Source organism: Convolutriloba macropyga, chromosome 5 (genome assembly GCF_964194025.1).
Source record: "Convolutriloba macropyga chromosome 5, txConMacr16.3, whole genome shotgun sequence".
NCBI lineage: Eukaryota > Metazoa > Xenacoelomorpha > Acoela > Convolutidae > Convolutriloba > Convolutriloba macropyga.
In genome coordinates this window covers 72,853,221-72,867,860 of record NC_134472.1, presented here as the reverse complement: position 1 = coordinate 72,867,860, position 14,640 = coordinate 72,853,221, and the positions used below count along the sequence as shown (strand labels likewise).

General features: G+C 35.9%; 2 protein-coding genes across 26 annotated transcripts in view; one reads left to right on the top strand and one right to left on the bottom strand.

Annotated features, from left to right (window-relative positions):
* Window positions 1–4,523, top strand: part of LOC142340247 (uncharacterized) — a 71,136-nt gene extending 66,613 nt beyond the window's left edge. For all 25 annotated transcript variants that reach the window (XM_075390795.1, XM_075390787.1, XM_075390781.1 and 22 more), the window contains 2 exons: window positions 1,245–1,401; window positions 4,351–4,523. In XM_075390795.1, the coding sequence (XP_075246910.1) occupies window positions 1,245–1,401; window positions 4,351–4,441 (248 nt within the window). In that variant the 3' untranslated portion in view covers window positions 4,442–4,523. The remainder of the gene's footprint in view (window positions 1–1,244; window positions 1,402–4,350) is intronic.
* Window positions 4,524–6,143: 1,620 nt separating this feature from the next.
* On the bottom strand, window positions 6,144–6,872 carry LOC142340246 (histone H1-like). The gene has a single exon (XM_075390771.1). The coding sequence runs from the start codon at window positions 6,789–6,791 to the stop codon at window positions 6,321–6,323; it is 471 nt and encodes a 156-aa protein (XP_075246886.1). The 5' UTR covers window positions 6,792–6,872; the 3' UTR covers window positions 6,144–6,320.
* Between the last annotated feature and the right edge of the window lie 7,768 nt (window positions 6,873–14,640).

The following is a 14,640-nucleotide window of genomic DNA, read 5'->3' as shown; positions in this document are numbered from 1 at the left end:
GTGCTGTAATAAGGGATGGCATTATGTAATTCGATTAGTAGTTAGGTTGTGTAACGATTTTTTTAAACTCAAACATCTATTTTCGTTATCTCTTCATTTGGTTGACAATTTAGTCAAAAATGTAGATGAGCTCGGGTCGGAACATCATGTGCGAACGCACATTAACGAGCCGCCTTGTTTAGTGTAGAGAGTCATATCGAAAGTTTTTTTTTTAGATCAACAGATAAAATTCGCAAATTTTTGCCGATAGTCTGTTCATCTAGAAGTGAAATTTTATTAATCAATGCCAGTAATGCAGTCGTTAAACAGTTGCAGCTAAAGCCATGTTGAATTGAAGGAAGCCATTTGTTGTAGTCGTCAGCTAGGAAGCACTTTAGGATTAGACGTTCTATAATGCGAGCAAGAATTGGGGTTATGGAGATTGGTCTGAGGTCTGCGGTGGATGATGGTTGGGATACTTTTCGAATGGGTACAACTTTAGCTAACTTGAAACAACATTCCGGAACACAGAAGAGCTTTAAGGAAGTATTTATCAGTGCCATTACTGTCTCAGCCAGAGAGTGGGCATTTTCTTTCTATACCCAATGTGGGATGCCGTCAGCACCGGTGGCCGTATTTGTGGTTCGGGTTAACGCTGTTTACACTTGGTGTAGAGACAATTGTTGCGACCAACGCCTGTACAGTCAATCCTATCAGCCGTTTTGTAATTGACCACGACGTGTCTTATGGAAAACAGCCTAAGCTCACCCATTGCGTCTGAAAAAAAAACATTTTTTTTCTAAACAGTTAGAGAGGAAAACAAATTAGAGAGGTTCGTTCATAGTGATCTGATCTATAGTGATCAGACTATTTCGAGCGCAATTGATTTTGATCAGAGGCGATTTCAAGCGCATAATAGTCTGATCAGATGTAATTTTGAGCGCACAATCGTCTGGACAATGATCTGGGTTTGATCTCGGCCATGGTCGCACACTCGTATGTACACTGGTCTCATTTCGGTCTGATCAGAGGTCATTTCTGTCTGGCAAGGTCTGATCAACGACAACTTCGAGCGCACTTTAACCTAATCAGTGGACACTGGTCTGGTATGGTATGATCAAAGTTTACTTTCGTCCGACACAGTGTGATCAGAGATCACTTCAGGATGGCATGTCAACCCGGGAATCTTTCACATTAATTTTCGGGCACTTATATTTATTTCTGATTATTTCCCGTCCACAGAACGAGTTTTATTCTGTTTTCAGTTGTATTCTCCCTAATATCGGCAGCTTGTTGGACTGGCTGGTACGATGGCGGAGCTAATATGGGCAACGGAGGTAGTGTGGCATGTGTCTGGATCGCATTCCTATTCTCTGTGGCACCCTTCGCGTGTGCCCTTTTGGTCATTCTCGGACGATCACGGTACTATGTTGCCTATTTTACAAACCATTATAATTTTCTCATGAGACTTATAGTTATAAATTGTTTCCTATTAAATTCTCGCTTTGGGAACCGAAGATACTAAACATTCATACCAATTTTTTTGGCTTTTTTGGGTTTTGTACCTGTGGAAATAAATTCGGAGGATTTAAATATTAAAAAGACGGAAAGGGAATAAACTTTTAAAAATATTTTGATCGGCTCAAATGGTATTTATGCTGTTGCTCGATCCATCAAAGACGAATGATCCGCAATTACTACGATTATTGATTACGCATTTTAGTAAGGAACTCATCAAACACCCTTCCCCCGCTCTCCGCCCAGGTTGAGGTGCCAGACCAAAAGCTGATATATCCAGACCAAAAAGAACACACGAAGGGTCGTGCGTTCAAAATTGCACGGTACGGAAAGAAAAAAGGACGCACGATAGTCTGGAAATAGGCAATTTTGAACGCGCGAGATCCTGAACATAGTGACCCTTGAGCGCACAATTTTTAATGGAAACAAGAATACCAAAAACTGATAAGATCATGTTTGACTAACCACTCTGACCAGAGTGATCAATCAAGTGAAAACTTTTTAAGAAGAAAGCCTCAACTCACTTGAGTTCAAAAGTTTCAAAACGTTTAACGCCGGAAAAGTTGCATCCAACATTTTGCGTTGCTTTGAAAATTTCAACGCCCAGAACTATAGAACAATGCTGAAGTCGCAGAAAATAAACCTTTAATAACTCTGCATGGCTTGCACCCCAGCTCAATCAATATATTGATTGAGCACGTTTTTTAAATTTTAAATCTACTAAGTACTGAGTCACTTCATCACAAGCATCCATCACCCTAAGATATCTACAACTGAAATGAAAACATTGTACAGAAGTTTTGTACATCGTATATGAACAAAATGGAGATAGGTCTAACCATAAATGCATAAAAGTAACGGACACATGCACTTTTAAACAAACTGGGAAGGCACAAAATATTTTGAACGCTAAAGATTCTAAAAATAGGAGTTTTTAATCGAACAATAGTCTCAACAAGAACCCACAAATTTTCAAATTTGTAGCGCACAAATTTTGGTTTGGAACGCACGAAAGTCTGTTCAGAAGTAATTTTGAGTGTACGAAACTCCGAACATAAGTTCTCTTGACGGCATGAAGAACGCGCCAATAATATTGAACATATGTTCTTTGAGCAGGACATAAGTACATAGGTATTTTCTGTCTGGGAAATTCTGGACAGAGATATGTTTCGTCTAAGACGGTGTCTGGACAATTAGATTTGCGGTCTGAGACCTCAACCTGGGTATTCAGTCATCAAATTTCACTCTTTGGGTTTTTCAAGAAGTCTTCTCACCCGCTCGGTCAGCCCATTCCCTCAGATTTTTACTTTATTTTACCTTAAGTTTGAAGGACAAAGTCAATAAGCAATTGCTTTAGCTTTGGTTGACAGTCAAGTATATCTGACTGTCATTAGCGTGACTTAATTTAATGTATTTCATTTTTTTGACGTTTGTTCCGTTAGATATCAGAAGAATGGTATAAATAATGATCCTTTGGATCTGGTTTGAAATTATTGGGTCCACCCCGGATTGTGATCACAGAAATATTAAAAAGGTCTTCTAAACTACAATACTCTGTAATGTTGTTATTTTTTGGTCAAAAAGTAAAGATGCGTTTTTGGTCACAGTAGCCTCTATGGGTAAACCATTATATCATACACTTTCAAACTATAGCATGAATAAACTTCATCACAGTTGAATGTGTACAATTTTGTCATCACATGATTACAAAACTTTTTTCGCAGATTACATCGAACAAAAATAATATGCAATTTCAAAGCTCGTAAAAACTTTTGTATGATTTTTTTAATCGGCGAAAAATCATAGATGATCTTAGTTGACCACCAGGAAATCATAGTTTTCCATGTTTGAAAATCAGTAAAAGTCAGTCAGTAAAAATTATAGATAAAAATACGAAAAGAATGATAGACAACTCTCGCGTGATGGATAAAAATTTTGTATGACGGCAACCGAAAATATCGTTAAAAACACCACAAGAACTGCTTAGCGTATTAATAACATGGTTACATAAATTGTAAATAAAAGCTTTTTATGCTAGAATAGTTCGTTTGACCATGCCCTAATGGCCCTTGGGATTTTGTATGGAACTATCACTACCGAAAGATGTGATCAGTATGACCACTAAAGTATGTTAAAACATGCTTGTAGAACCAACTGCTAATTGGTAATCAGATTAATGAATGAAAAGAGCAAAGGAATTTTATTGGGTATTATAGCATTGAGTATTGTTGTGCGATGGGTATTTTGGCTTTGAACAAATTTTCATGTAACTGGTTCCCTTCTATAGCCAAATAATATTTGACTCCAAAATTTGCTAAATAAGTTTTAAAGAGCTAATAATTGTAGAATCGTTTTTTAAATAGAGGGTGTGGCATGCGTGTTATTTTTGACAATAATTTACTCTTCGTATTAGCAAACGGCCTGTTGCAATTTTTTGCAATCTGCCATTGGCCCTATTTCTCTTTTATTTTTTGGTTTAGTGTACATGAAAATATGACCACAAAAATTTAAATTCATACCTTTAATTAAGTTTTGCTTATGATAACAGCTTCTAATTTCTAATTGGACCGTGGAACAAAAATATCAAAAGGAAATGATTTCCTTTTTCTTGGGTCTATTGGTTCCAGGTTCCACGGCACGTTGGCCGTAGTTGAGAGTTGTCGTATTTTTTGATCGTGGTTGACCGATATTAGACACAAAAAGATTTTGGGTCGACCTATTTAAGACGTTTTCTCTTTTCATAAAGCCGAGCTCACGGCCAGTCCGTGTTTTTGCGTTGGGCGAATGACATTTAACCTCTATAGTCGGCAAATTCCACCGTTAAAGTATTACATAACTCTGGCCTAATTTCAGAGGTGGGTCACGAGGTGGGCACCAATCCACACACAGGACTACTCAAAGACATACCACTCGAGGTCACCATCAGAGCGGTCACCACAGATAATAAGAGAGACTCCATTTATCAAAGATGAGATTAACGAATCCTTTTCAATATATTATCTAATGAATTCAATTGCTTTTCTCAATCATGCTGCTTAATCTAGTTATAATTGTGAAGTCTATATCGTGGAAAATTGAACTCCTTGCGCAATTACACCCGCCGAATTCCAGGTGACTGGACATTTGATCGAAAGGAAAATATAGGTCGGAATGACAATAAAGCGATAGCAGTAAAATTGAAACAGTAGATCGAAAACTAATCTATCTATTAAAACGTCTATCGTATTCCACTTAGGTTTCCTGGAAAAAATCAATAGTTTTTCTAAGAATGAAATTCAGATGTTAGTCTTGAAAGATTATCGTCTTTTTGCAAGAATCTTTCAAGACTAATTTCCGGTCTCGGGCAGAAATATCATTGGCAGAAACGAAGCGGAGATTATGACATCTGTTCAGGCGACGGGAATTTGATATGAATCTATCACAACCAAAGATATCATCATCACGAAACATAAAACAAAAACCTGTTCCTATTGCATTTCTTGGAGTTAAGGGTTTTGCATCGGGGTTTAAAATTTTGATATTCGTGAAAAGTATTGCAAATATAGTTGCCGATCTATTATACCAGGGACTTCCGCTGCCGACCTCCGCCTCCGACCTCCGCTACCGACCTCCGACCTCCGCTACCGACCTCCGACCTCCGCTACCGACCTCCGACCTCCGCTACCGACCTCCGCCGATGCACCAATATATGGTTTAGATGAACGCACCAATATGGTTTAGTTAGAGCTAGAATGGCTGTTCAGGGTATCGCCATCTTAAAAATTTTATGCATGACACCAGTTATTCGAAATTTTCAAAATTTGCTATGTGCAGTCTGTGAGTTCTTTGTCTGCACAGTCTGGTGGTGAAACATTCTGTGCATATTTGACCAAGAATGTAAATTAGGCTGCGAAGAAGAGGAACAGAGTGGGATGTTTCTTAATGTAGTCTGGGCAGACTGGCAGAAGCATTTACACTTGTATCTGTCTGGTTCAGTAATGGTTACTATTGAAAGTCAATGGTACAGCACTGCACCTCACTGTCACCAAGGTACGGGTAGTTATGAAAATAAATAACTTTTCATGACGGGGTCAAACACAAGAGTAACTAAATTGCATATGCAAAGGACTGGGGGAGCGCCAAGTCAATTTGAAAAATTTCCCCTCTTCGATCTAGTTTTTGCGTTTGTCTCAATTTTTGCGTTCGAAATTATTTCTTTCGATCTACTGTCCTAGCACCCGAATTCCCCTTACTTCATTATTTAAAGTTTTCCTTTTCATCCTATCAGTGTAGTGCTACCTGATAATTTTGATACAAAATTGCGGCTTCGTTAGTTTCTGAGATGTTAATAAAAATTGTTTAATCAAGCTGTTCGTGAAATGATCAACTTCAACAAGTCAAACTTTTCAAAACAAAAACGAAAAACATTTGAATTTTGGTTTCTAATTGTCGATTTTTTGTGGTCGCTTACAATAGCAGTAGTCTATAGTATTACTTACAATAAAACCTCTATAAAATAATAATAATAATAATAAACTATAATAATATTTATATCTCACAAGTGTCAAAAATTGTCGTTTTTTGGTTCTCAAACCTTTCTCGTCTAAATTCTATCTTTAACACTATTTTTTGAAAAGTATAGATTCTTTTTCTGATGTTAGCAAGAATTGTTCAGTTTCAAAAGACTTGAATTCAAAAATATTGCATCAACAAAGTTTAGAGACTAATCTAATTTAGTCTATGAAACAAAGATAAAGTATAAACAGTAAAGGAGTAACAAAATGCATCTAAACAGTTCTAGAGTTTCACTTTCTGTATTGCAAAAATTAGTTCTGGAAACTAATTTATTTCTTTGCCGGGGTCTTCTTAGCTGCGGCTTTCTTTGCTGGAGCTTTTTTGGCCTTTGGCTTGGCTGGGCTCTTTGCTTTCTTGGGCGCTGCGGGTTTCTTGGGCTTGGGCGAAGCTGCGGCCTTTTTCGGGCTAGCTGCCTTCTTTTTTGGGCTCGATTTCTTGGCTGCTGGTTCTTTCGCTGGAAGTTTGAAGCTGCCGGAAGCCCCAGTGCTCTTGCTGGAGGCGTGGACGAGCTCCTTCTTCGCTGCCATTCGTCGGAGAGCCAGTTTGATCAGGTTGGAAACGTTTCCGGATAATTTGTAGTTGGCGTTGATGTATTTTTCGATGGCAAATTTGCTGGAACCACCCTTTTCGTTCAGGTCTTTCACTGCTTTCTTGATCATGACGGAGTAAGTTGGGTGTGAGGGTTTGGCAGCGGCCTTTTTGGGGGTGGTGGTCTTCTTAGCGGCAGCGGTTCCAGTCATTTTTGAGGATAAATTTCTCTGGGAATCGAAAAGGAAAAGAATTTATTATTCAATTTTGTAGCGAATTTAGTAAATGTTAAATGTGAACAAAATGATACTATGTTCAATTTTCGCTCTCTATTTATAGTACAAAGCTCGACCGGAACGAAAAATAGCTACGCTTTACTCACTTGACCAAATTTTATCAAGAAAAAACGCGATTTTACCCAACTTCAAACCTCAATTTCTCCCAAACTACGAATCACAGAGAAAAAACAAACACACCCTGTTAAAGCTAACATTCTAGCCTTTCTAACCAAATTAATTTCAATCGAAAATTTACCCGTTTAGTTAAATCGCGACGGCATTTTACGTAATAAGCTTTATAAAAAATTGAAAAGTTAGTCGTGTTTTGATCAAAATTTTCTGTTAGATAGAAAATTTTAAGTTATGACACCTGAGCTTTTTGATAAGCGATACAATAACGGATATATTGAGGGATAAATTTTCAACCATTTCGCTTTTGATTGCCAGAAAAATGGGTTTTTGTTGAGACATTTTGCTTCTTAGCTCGGCCTGTAGCGTGTTTAGCTTATTGTAGGTACTAGATATTGAATGGTTCTGTATATGTTATATACTATTTTATCCGTCTTGTAAACCCAGAAATGATGAAGTATATGGAATGAAATGGAGGTGTTTTGAAGAAGTTTGCGTCCCAAACGCCAGAGTATCATTAGAACTGTAAAAATCAAACTAGAAACTCAAACATGTATAATAAAAGTTTCTACGCTAGAACAAAAAAGACCTACCCATTCCTATAATTTTTGATGAAAATCAAATCATTGATCATTCATTTTTGTCGATCGAGAATTTGATGGGAGATAAGACTATTAGTGTGAAGAAAGAACGAACAATTGACAAAAGTAATGACTTGTAAGTAAAAAAGTGTGGCTCTTGACTAGCCCCGATCGTTACCCGGGTTGGCCACCACAAATTTTTCCTAAAAACCATGCGTAAAGAATACATGAATTGTTTGTTTCTTTGGTACCATTGGTAAGACCATAAATGGTAACAGATATTCTCAATAAGTGTTGCTACCCAGGACTAGGTACAAAATTAAGAAAAGACAATGCTCGACCAAAATGTACTATGATATGAAAAGATTTTATCTGGACTTTAAGACATTCTGGACTTTAGCTTGACTCAAAATTGATCGCAAAAGACTTTAGCTGGAACCAAAATTTGGGCTGGATTTAAGCTCGACACCATTTTTGCAAATGTTAAAGTCTTTTCATGGGTCCATCATTAGTCTTTTCAAAAGTCTGCCTTTTGCCGTTAACATTTTATTTGAAATAACAGCTCCAATAGGGGATAGTTGCCCAACTCCACCAGGATTGTGAGTCTCATGAAGTAAAGACCAGGAGATAAAAGAATTCGGACTGCTCCGCGCAGGAGCCTCTTGTGACAATAACAGCTCTAATAGGTGATAATATTGATTTCTTTTTCTTACCATGCATATCTTTAAACATCCAGATGTCCAGACAACACAAATAGATGTACCTCCAAGATGCTGACTGAAGTAGCTGTTTTAAGGAGGTCCATTCATAAAATTTAGCAGTGACTTAAAACAGAATGTCGTGTCTTTAATTTTTTTAAGTATTTGTTATAAATAGTTTTGTTCTTAACATTGATTCATTAATTCAATTTTCGTTGTTATTCTTCTCTTACAAGTAATATCAAACTAAAAGTTCCTCGCTGTCCTTCAATAAAAAAAGTTTGGATTGTTTTTCATTTCCTTTTATTCACGACATATACGTTAAGAGACCTGATAACCGTCAAGTGATTTCATCCGCCGAGTTTGAGTAAATATTTGTTATAAATGAAGGAATTAACAACCCTAATGTACACGGAATAGTTGCCTAGAAATCTTTAACCGCGCACATGTTCCAACTTGTTTGAGTAGAAAGAACAAAAAGTGGCCTAAGATGTACACATTTCTTTCTAATGCTATTCGCTTCAACATTTTGAAACCAAATAAGAGAATCTCCGAAAGATTCAAACAGGACTGGTACAAACTGGATACATATTTTGCCACATATTGGGCATATTGTTCATACTTTCTTTCTTCAGCATTTGTCAGAGCAAAAACACACCTCACCGCATCTGAATTTAGATTGAGTTGCAGCGGAGCTGTTATGGTTACGTCTAACACAGCTGTTTGTCCTTCTGACCAGCTTGGTAAGAAAATATCTCCTGGTCTTAATTTGTTATTCCGAACCCAATTTTTCTGCTCGCAGACGGGTGCTAATTTTGCAGTCGAGCAAGCAGCAAATATTCTATCCCTCACCCTATCTTGCCGCAACATCTTATCCCTCCCACCATGAGAACTTAAATTGTGATAACCCGGCTTGTCTAGTCTGCCATTTTTACTGTAAGAACATTTTCGTTTCTCAATGTATAACTCAAGAACCAATCCGATATTTCAACGCGGCTCTGAATTCATTAGGTTGAAGGTGAATGCCTACACTGGGGATCGGAGGTGAAGAAAACTGAGCACCAGATTGAAGCAACGTCAGTGAAAACAAACGAGCGCTCTCCTTATTTGAAATCTGATTACCAGGAAAGTTTAAAAAAGCAGCATCGTCAAGAGCCTTCTGAGTCTAATTATGTGCAAACTTGCTAATTTCTAGATTAATCAGTTCTTCCACTGCTTATTTGAAGATTTGGTTGACTGTTATTTCTTCACCGGTCATTTGTTCTGCTAAAGCGTCTGACTGCGATACTGACCCAACATACGCCGCTTTTGATTAGTGAAATTCTTGTCTGATTCCAACGCCATTGGAATGTTATATCACATGGAGTAAACCATCTTTGGGGAACCAAGACAGCTTCAAAGAATCCCATGTGCTAAATGTGGGTCGTCTAAATCACCCAGGCTGTTGAGCAGTTTTTTTTTATTGTAACGACTTTTTCCCTCAACGATGCAGCAACGAAGCTGGGATTGCCAATGGCAGCGCCCAAGATTTTAAGTCTTTCTTTGCTATTACTCTTTAGCTTGTTATCGATAGCATTCAAATCAACGGGTGAACAGAGCTAATTTTTTTTCTGAGCAATAAACCGCAACTTTTACAAAACTTAGTCAGCAAATACAATGTTGTGCAAAATTTTTGATGGGTACCAGCGAGGATACCGTCATCCAAATACCAATTAGGTTGTTGTAGATTTGGCAGTTTGGATTCAAATTTTTTAAGTACTTGTCACAGAGCTAGTGAAAACAAAAGGGGCCCCAACGGATACCCTTGTTGAACTCCAGTATAAAAATGCATATGACTGTGTTATGAGTAGCAAAAAGTTGCAAAAAGGGCTACACTTGGCAAGAAAATATCATATATTTCCAAAACCATGCTTCTCTTCACCGAATTGAAGTGATTTCCGAAATCAATCTGCAATGTTCCCGAATTTTTTTTTATTTTTGCAGTTTTTCAAAGGAAATTGTTGTTGCATGTACATTGCCCTCAGCACCAGCCTCGACTGCTCTTCCCAATTGTTTTGTTTTAAATAGTTCAAACGCGTCTAAATTTGCTTCACGAGCTATGCATTTAGCAATCAGACGTCCATTAATTTCCCCAACAGTGATGGTACGGATCTCACCTTTCAACATTTTTAATGCAGTTAGTGTTGCCCTACATATTGTAGGAGCAACGAATTCGGGAATCTGATCCCTGCTGGGTAAGTTGACAAATTTATTAAGCTAGTGATTGCTCGCTTTGATTGATCAGGGGCAGTGCAGGTTACTGCATGCTGCAGATGGTGGGGATACATTTTGGACAACAGAGCTGCAGTAAGTTTGGTAAGCGACTCAGTGTTGCAGAATACTGACTTCTTGGCAGTTTGATGTGCGTTAGCTAGAGGGCGTCAATTTTACCTAGAATCTTTCTACGAGTGAATTTCATCTGTTACCATACGACTAATAACTGGAACTGGATTTTAGTATTTTAAAAAAGTTTCTTAATAGATGCACGGTTCTGAAGTTTTGTTTTTGAAATACTTATTCTATGCGCAGAAGAAACAAAAAAAAAATTTGTCGACGTAATTATTTGCCTCTATTTTGTCATAGAAATTATATCCAAGACCGTTAATGGTACATAAAAGACCACAAAAAAATCAGTTATTTTTTAAGCATGAATTTGAAGCTCGAGCACCGTTTTGGGGCCAGAAAATTTGATAGATATATGAAAATGGCAACCTTGAGCGAACTGAACAAATATTAGTTGCCCCTAAAGTGTAACAATGACGCAACATTTTTGGTTCCTGAGAGGGCGTGAAAAATGTTGCATAATGAAACAAAGACTTTGTCTCGAAACCATGGCGTTTAGGCGAATCCCCTTTATCAAGGAGATGCGAAAATGAGATTGTTTGAACGACAAGAGTCAGCCCTGAACCATTGAACAAAAATGTGAAAATTGCGGTAACATGACTCGGTGACGAACAAAGAGACAGTTGTCATGTTTTGAACTAAATTGAAGTTTTGCGTTGCAAAATTATTTTTTGAATTGAAAAAGGTCCAGTAGCCAAGTTATTGTTCAGTAAAATATTTGCAATTTTGAATTGCATTCCCTTTTGTCCTGGCATATTGGTGAGACTATGTAAACCAGTTAATAATGTGTGTGTGCTGGTCAATTCTCCACTAATATTTTTAAAAGTACAATGTCGGGTGCAATTAGGAAGTGGGTTAGCATGTCTTTACGCCAATTAGAAATTTGACCTATAGAAGTCTGCTATATGTGATTGATCTGGTTTGTTCATTTTTTCAAATGGTCTTTATTAATTTGTCGATGTCATGCACTTGGCAATTGCTCTTCTTGTTTTAATAAAACTTATTATTGGATAATCAATGCATTCATTATATATTTCTTTTAGCTAGGGGTTAACCTTATACTGTTTGAATGCGTTTGAAGATAATGACAATAGGGAGACGAAAATATGATTTGAGTTGTCATCTACTTTTTCCATGTGTGCCCCTTTAATGAACTTTTGAGTTTTTAAATAACTTAGGATTGTAGATTTACCTTGTCTCTGAATTTTGCATGTAGCGGTATGTGTTTTTCAATCACCGTTGCAGGATACAAATTCCTGAAGAAAACTTTTTAATTTGAATCCTTATAGGACATGGTGTTTGGTCTAGAGAAATGGAAATATTGTGGATTAATGAAATGTCCACTTATAGGAATTGCTGACTTTTGGGATTTTGTTAAAAACTTGATAATCTAGTTTTATTTTGTCCACTAATTGCCAATGCCAGTGCTTGTTTTTTTTTCACTGTGTCTAAGATCAGACGTTTGTGAAATCCACTGGCACTAATATTGGCGATAAATTTGTCTGTATAATAGAATCCTCACGATCTGCCAGATCACAGTTATCTGCTAGCTTTTTAAGAATTCCAAAAAATTTTTCAACAGAAGCACTTTTGAGCTCTTATCACATGAGACACTGATAATGCTCGAAAGTGATGTTTCTCAGTTTGACAAAAGCCTCATTTATTGCATCCCACATATTTTTAGATGCTAGGTCGTTCACATTTCTCCGCTAATTTTTTGTTGAGTATTTCCGCACACAAACTGAGAGATGGCTACTTTCTGGTCGCAAATGCTCCGAGTCTTATCGCCAAAAAATATGCTTTGTGCTTCACTCTTAAGACGTTTGTTCCATCACGCGGAAGTTTTTAAGCGTTGAAGAGATTATGATTGCGTTCAACCTTGGCAATTTTTTCTTCAATTTTTTCGCCATATGCTGTTTCAATGTGCAACCAAAATGCAGTTGGTGGAAAATTTAAGAATGTGTCCATTGAAATTCCATCTTCGGCCAAATTTGCCTTTTCATGTGTACTCTTCAAAGCTCCCATCTCAGGGGTGTATCTGGAGTTGGCTTTTCACAATAAGGTTGGAGTTTTTCTCAAATCGCCAACTGCTGACTGCGGCTTTTGGTTATAGCGGAATTTATGCAAAGCATAATTCTTATTATATGATTTGTCCATCAGATGAGACCTAGTTTGACGTGTATCGAGAACAGAGCTTCTTAAAGAGTTAACACGCTAGACAAATAAAAGAACAGAACAAGAGTTCTTAATTTGGCGGTGGAACATAAAACAGAAGAACATATAATAATCCGACAAATTATGAACTGTTTTAAACTATTCTTGTGCGAATGTAACTCTCGTATTGAAATAGGAACAATTGCCAATCAATTATAAGAACCAATATAAACAATGTAGTACCGTACCACAAATTTCAAGAACAAATTATCAAATAGACGTGATAAAGACAACCAAGATATCTTTTTCCAGCTCAGTTAAAACATATTTACCGCCGCCATTAAAATAATCACATTAGAAAAAAGACACAAAAAAGTCCACTTTTTTAACCTAAATCATATGCCCCAGAATTTGGGATGAAATTCCTAGAAGAGTTGAAGCCGCATTAATTTAAATGTTACAACATGTATTTTTCAAACAAACAAACAGAGAAAGGAATGAACCAGTCCTAAAAACATTCTAATCTGCAGCCACACATAGTTTTACAACTCTATGAAAAATTTCAGAATACCTTTAAGAAAATTATAATCTGACAGTTAAATTATCTTTGTTTTATTGTTCATAAGGTGCAAAAAACTAATTATCTGAGGGAAGAGGAGGATTCACACAGAAAAAAAAATGATCTGCTTAAAGTAGAATTTCTTGATGTTTCTGAATTTGGACTTTGATTGTGCCGCGCAATGAATATTGAGCCACAAATATGCAGGATTCACGTACTATGTGTGTCATCTACAAAAATTGGATGTTTAACACGGACTCATTTATATATATATGTATATATATATATATATATATATATATATATATATATATATATATATATTTACACACACACACACACACACACACACATATATATATATATATATATATATATATATATATATATATGTATATGTGTAAATATTTTCATATAGGGATATATATATATATATATATATATATATATATATATGTATGTATATAAATATATGTAATTATATTTAAATATATATCTTTATTTAAGTACATTAAAACAATTACATTAGAAAAAGGATGCAAAAAAGAGTCCACAGTTTTAACTAATTCATATGCTCCAGACATTGCGATGGAATTCCCAGAAAAGTTGAAGCAACATTAATTTAAATGCCACCAAATGTAGTTTTCAAACAAACAAACATAGAATGGAACGAACAAGACCTAAATGTTTTCAATCTGCAGCTGCACTTGGTTTCACAGCTCTATGACAAATTTCAAAAAACAACTCAGAAAATTAAAATATAAAATTTTATTATACCATAGTTTTATTACTTCATAAGGTGCAAAGAACCAAAGTTGGGCTAAATATGGGAAAAAAGCTAAAGCAATTAAGATGAAAATGATTCACACAGAAAAAAATGTTTCCAACATATTGCTTTCTGCAAAAAAACTGATCTACTTGAAGAAGAATTTACTGGTTTTACTGAATTTGACTTTGATTCTGCCGCGCAATGAAATCGTGAGACAGAACTATGCAGATTTCACTTACTATGTATGTCATCTACATACATTTGAAGTCGCACACAGACTCATATTTATATATATATATATATATATTATATATATATATATATATAAATATATATATTCATATGATATGTATATATATATATATATATATATATATATAAATTTATTTATATATATATATATATATACATATTTGTATTTATACTTATATATATATATATATATATATATATATATACATATATATATATATATATATATATATATATATAAATGTATATATATATATAT